General features: G+C 45.0%; 1 protein-coding gene across 2 annotated transcripts in view; it reads right to left on the bottom strand.

Moving 5' to 3' along the window:
- The window catches only part of PUDP (pseudouridine 5'-phosphatase), a 1,007,933-nt gene that overhangs the window by 95,809 nt on the left and 897,277 nt on the right, over positions 1-14,847 (bottom strand). The window contains exon 4 of one of the 2 annotated variants that reach the window (XM_069203146.1): positions 14,287-14,337. The exons of the other annotated variant lie outside the window; for it this stretch is intronic. Within the exon in view, the coding sequence (XP_069059247.1) occupies positions 14,287-14,337 (51 nt within the window). The remainder of the gene's footprint in view (positions 1-14,286; positions 14,338-14,847) is intronic. 2 annotated transcript variants of the gene reach the window in all.

Raw genomic sequence — 14,847 nt, 5'->3', positions numbered from 1 at the left:
ACCGCACAGCTTGAAGACAGAACTGTCACTGAGACAGGCGTGATTAGCATCAAAACATATTATGAGTTTTGTATGAAAACCTGCAGCTCTTTGCTTTTACAAAGAGTTTTGAGGATTGCTTTAACACCCGGTCGGCAGTAGTGTGTAGGTGTCTCGGCCTTGATAGACAGGCACATTCTGCTCCACGTTCAGTGTTGCTTAACAAACATCACAGCTGACAGTTGCTTTAAAATTGTAAACAAAAACAATTCAGCTATCTTCAAAAACAGAGCTGTCAAATTTTACCTCCTCACCGAAAGATGACAAAAACGGAACGAAAAAAAAATGGAGGCTCTTAGAGGGAATTTGTATACCTACAGCTTCTGCTTGTGCCCTAACACTGGGGCAACCCCAGTCTCTAAAGTATTGCAGCTAATCCTAGTGATTTTTGCATTATTGACTGTATGCAGGATGATTAGAAGTTGTCTACTGCTCTTGCTTATAATGACATTTCGTGAGTAGGTTATGTTAATAAAATGTTGCAATTATCACTAGGCACATTGCGAGCTTCAAGGTTATTTTCAGAAATCCGTGTTTTCAATCTTCAGTGAAAGGACTACCAGCAAGAAAAGAAACTAATACTACAAAGGACTTGTTTAGCAAAGCATTTTACTATCACGGACTTGGTGGACCTTACTCGTGGAAATTATTGAGTAAGTCGGAAGTAAATCACGGGTAGAAAAATATTTTTAGTAAATCTGACTCAAGCTGTTTTTGTAGCTTGTAAAATATGAAACCGGTGCACAAAACGATTGCTGTATTTCAGCCAACTCTTAGGAATTGTTAATACTGTGCTGCATAGTTAGAAAGGTAAGAAGCACTGGCTAAGGCAATAGGTCACGCCAATCCTAGAGCTAATGACTTTGCTAATGTCGCTTACCCACATTGTACAGCAGTGTGGCTGTTTTTCAGCATGGCTGTACTGTGCGTAATGCATATGTTTGTTTGACATACATTTACTTTATTGTTCTTGAGCTTGCATTTACTTACTTGTATTACTTTGAGTGAGTTCCGTGTTCTGGTTTGTTGCTCATCAGGAGGGTATTCTATTCACTGTCCAGCAGCTGCAGTTGGACACATTCTGAGGTGCCAGCTGCTGGTCGCTGTATCCCACTTTATTTTATGAAATAAACTTCTTGTTACTTCTAAACGTTCCTGGTGACGCCCGCTTCTTTACAATGGCTAAAAGTTAGTGATGTGGCATAGAGGGGCATAACTACAGTGCTGTAGATTACGATAGCTCAGAGTAGAGTAGAGCGGAGTAGACTGTGTACAGCTAAGTGGAGTGATGTAGAGTAGTGTGGAGTGGAGTAGAGTGAAGTGGTGCAGAGTATAATGGGTAGAGTATAGTGGAGTGGCGCTGAGTGGAGTGGTGTGCATAGAGTAGAATGGTGTAGAGTTGTGTGGTGTTGACTAGAGTGGAATAGAATAAAGTGGTGTGGAGTGGCACAGAGTAGAGTCAAGTGGCAGAGAGTGGAGTGGCATGGAGTAGAGCGGAGGAGGATAGAGTGGAGGGGCGTAGAGTGGTGTGGCACAGAGCATAGTAGAGTGGCATAGAGTGAAGTGACGTACAGTGGAATGGCACTGCGTAGAGCCGAGTGGCACAGAATGGAGGGGTGTGGATGGCGTACGGTTTAGAGATGCAGAGTGAAGTGGCAGAAAGTAGAGTGGAGTGGCATCAAGTGGCATAGAGTGGAGTGGGATGGCAGAGAGCAGAATGTTATGTTTCATGGAGGGCCACAGAGTGCAGTGACAGAATTAAGTGGCGTAGAGTACCATGGCACAGAGTGTAGTGGCATAGAACTGATTAGAGTGGAGTGCATAGTGTGGCACGGAGTTACTTACAGTAAATTAGAGTGGAATGGAGTGGTGAGGCACAGAGTGAAGTGGAATGGAGTGGTGGAGAGTGGAATGTGGAATACGGTGAAGTGGCATACAGTAGCCTGGCACCGAGTGGAGTGGCATAGAATGAGTGGAACAGAGTAAAGTGGTGTAGAGTGGAGTGGCAGAGCAGAGTGGAGTAGTAGAGTGGAGTGGGGTAACGCAGAGTAGCAAGGAGTGGTGTAGAGTGGGCTGGAGTGGCGTGAAATGGAATAGAGTAGAATAGAGTAGAGTGGCATGGAGTAGTGTAGAGTGTAATGGAGTGGCATACAAGAGTGGTGTAGAGTAGAGTGGCATACTATGAAGTGGCATAAATTGCAGTGGAGTAGAATAGAGTGGCGCAGAGTAGTGCTGCATAGAGTGGAGCAGAGTGGAGAGGCATAGAGCAGAGTGGTGTAAAGTGGAGTGAGGTGACGTTGAGTTGAGTGGCAAAGAGTGGAGTGGCAGTAAGTGTCATGCACTAGAATGGAGTGGTATAGAGTGGCATAGAGTAGAGTAGCATGGAGTGCCATGGAGCAGAGTGGCAAAGAGTGGAGTTGTGCAGAGTATCAGGACCCAACAACTCTGCCTAATTTGTCAAAATCTTCGGGGGCGTTGTTTTCATCATGTGCGTGTAGCACCACTGTGTGGCTTGGAATATCACTGTACTGTCTGTATTTCAGGATAGATATTGCCAATGTTTGATATGTACTTAATGTTACCAATGCTTGTTGCACTATACAGTTGTTTTCACCAATGCTTGTTGAACACATCTGACTGTGTCAAGTCCTCCTGCTTCCAAATGTGTCAGGTTCACTTGTTTATTTGTTGCCAGGCAACCTCCCCCCCCTAAGGTCTCTAGAGAGCAGGTGTTTTCAAAAACATGAGTCTTGCTTGCTATAAATACTCTTGTTGTGCACATGACTCTGCTTGGCTTTCTTCCTATCTGGCAAGAAAAGCCCTCTGCACTCTGGAATTCCCTCCAGGCCCCACCCGCTGCCCTCTGTCTGGCAGCAAAGAGCCTCAGCAGAGATTTTCTGGAAAGAACACACTTCTGTCAGCTAAGTGGGGCATGCTGTCCGAATCTGTTTGTGCAGAATTGTATTATGGTCTCTTTCTTTTTTGGTGAAAGCTGAAAACTGAGACTTATTGCACTCTAGCCTTCTTGAGACTTTGAAAGGCCTCTTCTAAGGACACAGACATGACTTATGAGTGGGGGCCTTGATGAGGGTTGAATAACAGATTTAGCGCGGGGCCTTGACAACTATTGTTTTGTAACTGAGAACTGTGACATACTTCATTAGCTCCACTTGTTTATTTTTTGTACTGATAGTGATTATGCAGTTCAGTGCTAGGATTACTTTATGTGTGAGTTCACTTGCTTTTGGTACTTCAATTCATTTTATGTTAATAGTGATTATGTAAGTCAGTGCTAGGAATACTCAATATGTGAGTTTTCTTGCTTTTGGTATTGCAACTCGTTTTACGTTGGAGTTTTACCATAGAAAACCTAATGTGAAAGTGGCGATTCATAAAAGAGACCTGCAGAACTTCCTAATTTGTTTAGAGACATTCAGATTTCATCACCTTTTGTATAAATTAATCAGTGAGGTGAGAGAGAGGGACAAGTTGCTCATATTACCAGGTGAATGTGCTGTAAATTAGACAAATTTAATTAGTGCATGCCTTTCTGAAAGCTGTTTAATGAGACCAGTGCATGCTTTATTGAATGTTATGAAAGGGTCTTTTAACAGCACATAGCTTCACAAATACAGTAATTCATCACAGAAAGGCAACTTCCAGGGACTCCACTGATAATCCTCCATAACCCGGAGATCCACACCCGGTTGGATCTGGTGAAAAGAAGTGCAGTGTTTTTTCTCTCTTTTTCCAAATCCCCTTCCCTTTTGGGGCACCTGCTGGGGCTCCTGGTGCAATCAGCAGCACCGAGAGGTGCCTCAGGAGGTCGGGAGAACAGTCATCGCCCCTGCAGACAGCCTGGTTTTCAGGTGAATGGCCGAACCACAACACAGAGCAAAGTCAAGTGCCACAGAGTGGAGGGGTGTGGAGTGGCATAGAGCATAGTGATGTACAGTGGTATGGTGTAGAGTGGGAAAGAGTGATGTAGAGTGGCGTAGAGTGGAGTGGCGAAGAGTGGCATGGAGTGGCGTAGAGTGGAATGGAGTCACACAGAGCAGAGTGGCATAGAGTGAAGTTTTATGGAGTGATGTAGAGCAGAGGGGCATAGAGTGAAGTGGCATAGAGCAGTGTGGCGCAGAGTGTAGTGGTGTAGAATTAAGTGGAGTACAATGGAGTGCAGTAGAGTGTAGTGGCCTAGAGTGAAATGGAGTAGCAGATCAGAGTGGAGTGGCGTAGAGTGCAGTAGAGCAGAGTTGTGTGGACTGGCAAAGGGTGGGGTCAAGTGGAGTGATTTAGATTGGTGCAGAGTAGCATAGAGTGGAACGGAGTGGCATATGGCAGAGTAGCATAGAGTGAAGTGGCTTGGAGTGGTGTAGAATGTCGTGGCACAGACTGAAGTGGCGTAGAGTGGCATGCCACTGAATGGAGTGACATAGAATAATGTAGTAGCATGGAGTGGCAGAGCAGAGTGGCAGGGCAGAGTAGAGTGGCATCAATCACAGTAGCAAGGAGTGTTGTAGAGTGGGGTAAATGGCATGGTGTGGCATGGAATGGCACAGAGTAGAGCAGCATAGAGTGGAATGGAGAGGCATAAAGTACAGTGGTGTAGAGTGGCAATCAGTAAAGTGGCGTAGAGTGCAGTGGAGTACAATAGAATGGAGTGGTGCAGAGTAGAGCAGCATACAGTGGGTCAAAGTGGACTGGGGTGGTGAAAACCAGAGTGGTGTAGAGTAGAGTGGCATGAGGTGGCATAGAGTGGCATACAACAGAGTGGAGTGCTGTAGGGGGGAGTGGTGTAGAATGGAGTGGTGTGGTGTGGACTGGCATAAAATGGGGTGGAGTGGCAATGAGTGGCATAGAGTGGCGTAGAGTGGAATGGAGTGGCAAAGAATAGAGTGGCACAGAGCAGAATGCGTAGAGTGAAGTGATGTACTGTGGAGCGGTATTGACTAGAGTTAAAGAGTACAGTGACGTAGAGTACAGCAGAGTGCTGTAGACCAGAATGGTGTAGAGCAGAGTTGCATACAGCAGAGTGGCATGGAGTTGAGTGGAGTTATGTACAGCAAAGTGACATAGACTGAAGTGTAGAGTGGAGTGGCTCTGAGTAGAGTACCACTGAGTAAAGTGGCATGGAGCAGAGTGGCATGGGGTGGAGTAAAGTGGAGTGGCACAGAGTAGAGTAGGGTAGAGTAGGGTAGAGTGGAATGGCGTGGAGGGGAAAAGAGTGGAGTCCTCTAGAGTGGAGTGGCTTGGGGTGGCATACAGTAATGTGGCGTAGAGCAGAGTGGCATGGGGTGGAGTGGTGTAGAGTGGAGTGGCACAAAGTAGAGTGGCGTAGAGTAATGTAGAGTGGCGTAGAGTAATGTAGATTGGCATAGAGTGGAATGGCATAGAGTGGAGTGCTGTGAAGTGATATAGAATGGAGTGGCACAGAGTGGAGTGGCATACACTGGAGTGGCACAGAATAGAGTCAAGTTGGGTAGAGTGGAGAAGCATAGAGTGGAATAGTATAAAGTGGGGTAGAGTACTGCTGTTGTGGGTGTAAGTAATTTAACTGCCCCCTTGTGCTGAGCATTTTTTTGGGCTGTTTGGGGTAGGTTCATGCATAGGGCTGCATAACATTTCTAAACTCACCTTTGCTTTGCTGTGTTAAACTCACTATCTTCCCAGATTTTAGGAACATGCAGAGCTGAATAAAAATACCTTTATTTTAATCACAGTTTTGGCATTTTTCAAAGTGATAGTCTATTTTCCTATGTTTTGTGTGCCCTCAACCTACTTCCAGTTTGTGGTGGACACCAGTGTGAAACCCATGGGTGATCCAGAGAAGCTATGGTTTTCTAAACAGTAGACAATTCCAAATTCAGAAAGTGGTTATATGTGTAGATCTCTCAAGAGTTTCCCAAAGAAACTAAGGGACTGATTAAGATCAAAGCAGATTGAATACTCCATCACAAAAGTGAAGGATATCCCGTCTGCCATCTTACAATCCCATTATATCCTATGGAGATCGTAATATGGTGAACGGAAGGTCCGTCATGTTTGTGACGGAGTATTCCATCCGCTAAGATCTAAAACAGGCCATAAGTGTTAAAAAAATAAATAATGAAAATGAGTAGAAAAAACCTGCCATTTTTGGCATTTTCATCTGTAACTTTTTGTCACAATGGCTGACATAAGCAATAACCCATTACTTCGGTTAGACCCTTCTGTTTGCTGGGAAATATAGGGTTTGTAGGCTCTCCAAGAATCCAAGGTACGCACAGCCAGCAACTGAGCTCCACCATACAATGCTGTTTCTTTGAGTACCAAGTATAGACCAATTCATATGGTGAAATATGTCGAGTGATAAATGGGTATTAAGGCAAACTATGCATTCCTGCAATGGGCACAAGATATGGAGTTTAGCAGCAGTGGTTATTTGTACATCTTTAAAATTTGTGAGTACCCGTCCTAGCCTATGATTTAGAGGGTATTTTTCAAAATATCTTTTATCCTACACATTGGCTTACATTTAGAAGGCTCAAATGTAGCAAACTCCAATTGGTATTTTCTACTACTCTATGCACCCACATGTCTTTGGACAAAAATGGTACCTCACCTGTGTTAATAGATCCAGTGGCCGTGACAGGAAACAGCCCAAAATGCAAAATGAGCTCATCAAATTTCCCCCTCTTTCCATTGTGAGTAGCTGTGGATTTTGGGCCCTAGCTCACTCGGCATCTAGGGAAGTCTTGTAAACCTGAACATTTTTTTAAAATAAGACACCTGGGGAGAGAATCCAAGGTGGGTTGACTCGTGTGGCTTTCACTGGGCTTTTTTAACCAGAATCCCTTGCAAACCTCAAACTTTTACTAAAAAACATTTTCTTCAAATTTCTGTGATGGACATTTCTGGAATCTGTGGGAAGACACAAGCTTTCTTCCACTCAGCATTCCCCCAAGTCTCCCATAAAAATGTTACCTCACTAGTGTGGGTAGGCCTAGTGCCTCTAGCTGGAAATGGCCCAAAATGTAACATGGATACACTTCTGTTTTTGCACTCAAAATGGAGTCCTCTTTTGCAAAATGTGTAGCTGTGGATTTTGGGCCCTAGCTCAGTCAGCACTTAGGGAAACCCCTAAACATTTTCAAAAATAGACACCTGGGGGAATCCAGGGTGGGGTGATTTGTGTGGCTCTCACCAATTTGTTTTACCCATAATCCCTTGAAAACCTCAAACTCTGACTAAAAAAACACATTTTCCTCACATTTCTGTGATGGAAAGTTCTGGAATCTGCGGGGAGCCACAAACTTCCTTCGATTCAGCATTTCTCCCAAGCCTCTCAACAAAAATGGTACCGCACTTGTGTGGGTAGGCCTAGTGTTTGTCGCAGAAAATGGCCTGAAATGCAGCATGAAAACATCATATTTTTTCACTCAAAACTGACCCTTTTTCGCAAAGTGGGTAGATGTGGATTTTGGGCCATAGCTCAGCAGGCACCTGAGAAAATCTAGCAAACTTGCACGTTTTTGAAAACTACGCAGTTCGCTCACTGACAATCCAACCACCACCAAACCTACTTTCACAGATACATAAGCGTCACTGACTGGATGAAGGAAAATGGCCTGATCTTCAGCAACAGCAGCAACACATGGATGGCCAGGTGGCCATTCTGAAGGCCACTCCTGATGGCCTTCAGCAATAGGACCCACACCCACTCCCTCTGAACATGCCAGAAACCTCTGAATCATCATTGACAACCGGCTCAACAAGGAATCACAGATTAACACTGTCTTCTCTGCCTACTTCTTTACTCAGTGCATGCTATGTAAGATCTTCGAGTGGCTACCACCACACAAGAGGTGCACCGTGACACAGGCCCTCATCATCAGTTGACTAGACTACAGCAATATCCTCTATGTAGGAATCTCCTTGCCACTCCTACAGAAACATCATACCATACAGAACGCCACACCCAGACTCATCCTCGACTCTCCCAGACGATCCCACATCACACCCTACCTCAGGCAACTTCACTGACCATCGTGTAGAAGAGGTGCATATTAAAGCTGCTGACCGATGCACACAAAGCTCAACACAACCAAGGACCCATCTACATTGGCAGCCACCTGAATCCCCACCAATCGTCAAGAAGACTAAGCTCCACCTCCCTATCACTTGACCATACTCCACGCAGCCACAGAAGCAGAAGTGGGGGGTGTCTCTTCTCCCACACAGCAGCCTCCTCAAGCATCTTAGAATCATCACCTCTCATCCAGAATTCCATAGAGCCCTCAAGACCGGCTTTTTAAATGAGCCACTGAAACCTGCAAGTGCCCGGATACCCTTGAGGAATTCAGGCCAGGGCCATAGGCAGCAAAAGCTGCAGTTTCAGTCCTTGTTTGTGTGCCAGTGTGCACAAACAAGGAAAAATAAAAGAAGAGACAAGGACTTACCTGGGTCTTCCAGGGGGTCCTCCTTTCCTCGCTATCCCACAAGTCCACAGCAGCCTGGCTCTTTGCCTCCCTCTGCCCCCCTGCTCCCAGGCTCCGGTGAGCACTGCTGCCCAGTTATGGGCTACACAGCACAAGCGCAGACTGTCTACACTTGCGCTTTGCAGCCCATAATGGGGCTGCAGTGTGCACTGAGTGAGCTCTGTTTGGCTCCGCTGACGGGGCTAGCAGAGTTTTTGGACGAACTCCGTGCTCGAAGCAGAGTGCGGAGTTCCAAAAATTCTGTTAGTTCATCCAGTGGAGCGAACCTCCCCGCACACCCCTACTGCCCTCCAGGGGTGCGGAAAGATTGTTGCCTTATTTCTTTCAGGGGTGGAGGCATGGCTGTGCCCATAGTGGGCAGCCCCCACACCTATAGTTTTTTATTGACCATGGTATCTAGTGGACTTTCTGCCCCCAGGCGGTGCAGAAAAACTGCCAGGCCTCTTGTTGGGGGTGGGTGCATGACGATGCCCATGATGGACTGCCACACACCTATATTAGGACATTTCCTGGTATCTAGGCTTTCAGTCCCCCAGGTTGGAGATTGGGGGCAATTACCTCCACCTGCCCTCCAGGGATGAAGAAAGACCTTGCCTAAAGGACCACTCTCCTTTTTCTTGGTGCCTAGTGGGTTGAACACTGCTTGGGGATCGCTTTTTTTGTGGCAATCCCCAAGCAGGGATCCACTGGGTAGAGGTACCACTGGAAAGGGGATATTCTCATCTCTCCAGCGATACCTCCCCCAAGAGAGTCAGTGCTGTGGGGCCTTAATGTGCCCTGAATACTGATTCAGTGAAAGTGAAATTTGCCTATCGACTTGTTTTACTTTTATTTTGACTGCAAAAATCTCAGTGTGCCCTGCACGCTGATCGTCACTACTGTAAAAAAAACACTCAAGCTGCTTGGGAAGCTCTTCCTGAGCAGCCCGAGCCAAAAATAAAACTACCTATGGTGCAGAGCACCAGAGGTGCCTTTATCTAACTCCTCATTGTCAAACAATGGTCTGCAGACACACAGAGGAGGTAGTGTGGGTGCCGGCCATTGGCCGACACCTGCACTCAAAGGGGTAAACAAGGACCCAAAGTTACAATCAACACAAAGGTACAAGGCATACAGGGGATGAACGTCTGAAAGGCAACAAAGATAGGCATGTAGCACCAGGCATCAGAAAGGTGTAAATATGTTGTCATTGTGGCATTTATATATTTTAACTACTTAGTTGACCTACATAAAATGTCATTTTTAGTTGTATGAGTAATCAAAAAGATGCAGGCATAGGTAAACAGTGTTGTAGAGTGAGTGTCACAGAGTGGCATAGAGTGGAGTGGCACAGAGTTGAGGGGGTCAGAATGGAGGGGCGCACAGTGGAGTGGCGACCAGTAGAGTTGCATGGAGGGAGTGGCATAGACTGGAGTGGTGTAGACTAGAGTGAAGTGGAGTGGTATAGAGTAGAGTTGCATACAGCAGAGTGATGTGTCGTGGCATAGAGCAGCATGGAGTGACACTGAGTCGCCTAGCGTAGAATGGAGTGGAGTGGCATTGAGTAGTGTAGAGTGGAAAGGAAAGGTGTGGAGTAGAGTGGCAAAGAGGGAATTGGTGTAGAGTGGAGTGGAGAAGACTGGAGTGGCAGAGAGTAGAGTGATCTGGAGTGGCGTACAGTGGTGTAGATTGGAATAGAGTGGTTTAGAGTAGCATGCATACAGTGAAGTGACGTAAACTGAAGTTGCATAAAGCAGAGTGGAGTGGCACGGAGAGCAGTAGTGTAGAGTACAGTAGCGGAGAGTTGAGTGAAGTGGTGTACAGAGAAGTGAGGTACAGTAGAGTGGCAAAGAGTGGGGTAATGCAGAGTGGAATGATGCAGAATGGAGTAGTGAGTGGTGCTTACAGTAGAATGGAGTCACATAGAATTGAATGGCAAAGAGTAGAGTAGTGCAGAGTGGCATTTAGTGGTGTAAAGTACAGTAGCAAAGAGTGGTATAGAGTGAAGTGCCAAAGAGTAGAGTAGCATAGATTGGAGTGGCTTGGAGTGTTGTAGTGTAAAGTGGCATAGAATGCAGTAGCATGGAGTGGTGGAGAGTAGAGCAGCATAAAGCAGAGTGCATTGAGTGGAGTGGTGTACAGTGGAGTGGTACGGCGTTGCATGGAGTGGAGCAGAGTAAAACACAGTGGAGTGGTGTAGACTGTTACAGAGTGGAGTGGCTCAGAGGAAAGTACAGAGGCATAGAGTGGAGTGGCATACAGTGTAGTGGGATGGCGTAGAGTAGCCCCAAGTGGAGTGGTGTGGAGTGGCACAGAGCAGAGTGGAGTAGAGGGTAGTGGTTTAGAGTGGTGAGGCGTAGAATGGTATAGAGTGGCACAGAGTGGTGTAGAGTGGCATGGCATAAAGTGGAGTGTCACAGAGTAGAGTGGAGTAGAGTAGCATGGAGTAGAATTGCATGGAGTGACGTGAAGTAGCATAGAGCAGAGTGGAGCAGAGTAGAGTGGCATAGAGTGGAGTGGCACAGAACATAATGGAGTGGTGCAGAGAGAGTAGAGTGGAGTGGCAAAGAGTCGGGTAGAATAGAGTGAGTAGTACAGTTGTGGATGCAAGCAACTTAAGCAAGGAACCAAACTTAAAATGAATGCAAAGGTATGAGGCATAAAGGGGATGAATGGCTGAAGGGCAAGCATCACGGAAGTGTAAATGTGTTGTTAGCGTGGCATTTATACATTTTAACAGGTTTAATCCAACCCACGTAAAACTTAATTTTTAGTTGCGTGAGAAAGCCAAAAAATGCAGGAGTAGATAAATAATATTGTAGAGGGAGTAACATAGAGTGGAGTGGCATGGAGTGGTGTAGAGTAGAGTGGCATAGAGTGGAGTGGCACAGAGTGAAATGACTTAGTACAGTGGCATGTTTAGTGGAGTGGCACAGAGTACAGTGGATTGGAGTGGAATGGTGTAGAGGGGCATTGAGTAGCTTAGAGTGGAGTGGCACATAGTGGAAAGGACAGGTGTAGAGTGGCATAGAGTAGAGTGTGTAGGATGAAGTGGCATAGAGTGGAGTTCCATTATGTGGAGAGGAGTGGCAAAGAGTGGAGTGGCATAGAGTGGTGTGGAGTGGCATAGAGTGGAATGGTATAGAGTACAGTGGCATAGATAGATTGACACTGAGTGAAGTATAGTGGAGTGACAGCATAAAGGGTTGTGCAGTGGCACGGAGTGGCATACATTGGAATGGAGTGGTGTAGAGTCCATAGAGTGAACTGGCATAGAGTGTAGTGGCATGAAGTAGAGTGTAGAGGCAGACAGTAGAGTCAAGTGGTGTACAGTGAAGTGGCTATAGTAGAGAAGCATAGACTGGAGTAGCGTAGGCTGGAGTGGCGTAGAGTGTTGTACACTGAAGAGGCATAGGCAGGAGTGGCAAAGGTTGAGTTGGAGTGGAGTGATATAGAGAGGAGTGGTGAGGTAGACTGAAGTGGCACAGAGTGGAATAGCCTAGTTGGTATAAGTTGGTATAAGTAAGGTATCAAAGAACCAAATTTAAAATAAAAACAAAGGTATGATGAATAAATGGGATGAACAAAAACAGGAATGCAGTGGCAGGCATCATGAAGGTGTACATGTATTGATAGTATGGTATTTATACATTTTAACTGCTAAATCAAACCACATAACATGTCATTTTTAGTTGCATGATAATGCCAAAAGATGCAGGGATAGATAAACAATGTCATAGAGTGAGTAGCGTAGAGTGAAGTGGCATAGAGTAGAGTGGAGAAGAGTGGACGTGAATAGAGTGAAGTGGCATAGAGTGGAGTTGGACGAGTAGAGTGCCATAGACAAGAGTGGCAGAGAATGGCATAGAGTACCACAGAGTGGAAAGGAATGGCACTGAGTAGAGTGGCATAGACTAGAGTGGTGACGAGTTGAATGGATGACTGCAGAGTGGAGTGCGACAGAGTATAGTGGTGTGAAGTGGCATAGAGTAAAGTGATCTAGATTAGAGTGGTATAGATTTGAGTGGAGCAGCATGGAGTGGAGAGGAGCAGAGTGGATGAGAGTTGAGTGGCGTGGGTTGGTAAAGAATGGCAAAGAGTGGAATGGAGTGGTGTAGAGTTGATTGGTATATAGTAGGGTGCAGTGGCATACAGTGAATTGGCGTACACTTGAGAAATGAAGAGTGGCGTGGTGCAGAGGAGTGGCACAGAGTTTAGTGACGCGGATTGGTGTTGTGTATAATGGGATGGCGTAGAGTGGAGGGATGTAGTGTAGTGTAGAGTGAGATTGAGTACAGTAGCACAGAGTGGTGTATAGTGGAGTGATGTGGAGTGGAATGGCATGGAGAGTTCTAGAGTGGCATGGAGTGGAGTAGGTAGATTGGGGTGGTGTAGACTGGAGACAAATAGAGTGGAGTGGAGTAGCGTAAATTGGAGTGGTGTAGAGTAAGTGGTGGCGTAGAGTGGTTTGGCATGAGATGGAGTAGTGTAGAGTGACATAGTGTAGTATAATTGTGGGTATACTTAACTTAAACAAGGAACCAAATTTGAAATCAATGCAAATGTATGAGACATAAAGCAGATGAATAGCTGAAAGTCAATGACAATAGCTATGCAGCAGCAAGCATCATGAAGGTGTAAATGTGATGTTAGTGTGGTATTTATACATTTTAACTTCTTAATCCAACCCACATAAAATGTAATTTTTAGTTGCATAAGTATGCAAAAAAAAATGCAGGCTTAGATAAACAATGTCCAACAATGCCTTTGAAAACAGAACGAATGGAAAAAGAAGCAGGGGAACTAGAAATAGAGGAAGTGTCCTGAAATTCGTACATAAAGAGTGCATACAAAGCGAACAAGAGCAGTCCAAATGTCCATTCAAACCTGGAAATTGCAAAGACAAACGCTCACGACTGTTCACATGGAACTCATTTTGAAGAATTACTGAACAAAACAGCAACATAACTGCAGCATGATAACAGGACAAGCATAATTGTAGATTTCCAGAGTGAATTTATTCACCTTTTAAATCACATATGAAAATAAGTTGTGAGCATTTGTCTAAATCAAAAGTGCATCAGTTAAGTAAACAGTATTTGAGTGACAGTATGAGTAGTGGAGTAGTGGATGGACACTAAATGAGATGGATCAATCGGTGTTTGGTCCATGGTCCACACAAAGAAAAGGAAATGACACCTTGCACACGCCGGTCAAATAGGAGGCAGCAAAGAAGAGCGACAACAATTAAATGAATGGTAAGCAATCAGCGGGCTCCAAGCCTCTTCCAGTAAAAAATACCCCTCCCAGCGAGCAGCGTATGTGTTATTGGTAGGCAAGGCCTAAAAGGTATACCTGCACCAAAGCAAAATTCATCAACCCATACTGAGTCAAATCTTGACCAACAACAATCTACACTCAATAGTTGTGCTTAATAAATCATACCACTGCGAAATACAGAATTATGGCATGATTTGAAGGAATGCAAAATATTTAGTGCAATTTAGCATGATGTAAAATTGATGTTACATGTGCACACAACTGAATACTCTTACAGGTTAGGCGTTAAGTTGATTAACTCACAGAGCTAATGATAAACTAAACATAGCAACCCAGTCCACAGCGGCAATAAGTGAAGAAAGAAGAAAGAGAAGTTGCAAAAATACTCTGGGGAGTTAAGCCAACTCACAAAGGATCTCAAAGGTTGCACAGGTAAAAACCTTGGCATCTACCAATGTTGTATACATGTAAATGCCACTGTGTGAGGCTCCACACAGCCAAGTACACATACCTCGTTAGGGTGGTGGATAGCCCGAGCACCTTCGACAACATTCAACAGAGTCTGTCACAATGAGAAGACATACAATCAATTCCATACTTTTGACGTGTATCTATTCTGATATCTGTGTATTAGTTGACAAATGCCTAATCCGTGTTCTATGCTGAATTACAACTTTAAACAGGATGCCTGAAATTACATGATTCTGAGAAAACATCATGTTCCACATAATTATGTATCTTCTGTAAATTATTTACAGCTAAAACGCAGTAGACAAATAGGCTGCTTCAGAAATTGCATTTTGTAGTACATGAAATAGTACCACAGTACTACTACTCACATACTAGAAAATGTTATTCACTAGCCTAAGGATGCATATTTCTGCCACTGCTATCTTTTCTACATGGGGATCTCCATCAGAGAGACAGAAGTCCCAGCACACACAATTATATCTCTTAGCAGTAAATGTAGGAGGGACCGATGAATAAGCTGGATAATCAGGAAAACTTACTACAAAATAACAGGGGTTTAGGGAGAAGTCATGAGGGGATTATGGAGGGCTAAGGAAGGGAT

Source organism: Pleurodeles waltl, chromosome 8, assembly GCF_031143425.1.
Source record: "Pleurodeles waltl isolate 20211129_DDA chromosome 8, aPleWal1.hap1.20221129, whole genome shotgun sequence".
NCBI lineage: Eukaryota > Metazoa > Chordata > Amphibia > Caudata > Salamandridae > Pleurodeles > Pleurodeles waltl.
Note: the sequence above shows the minus strand (reverse complement) of the source record. Positions and strands in the feature narration are given on the sequence as shown.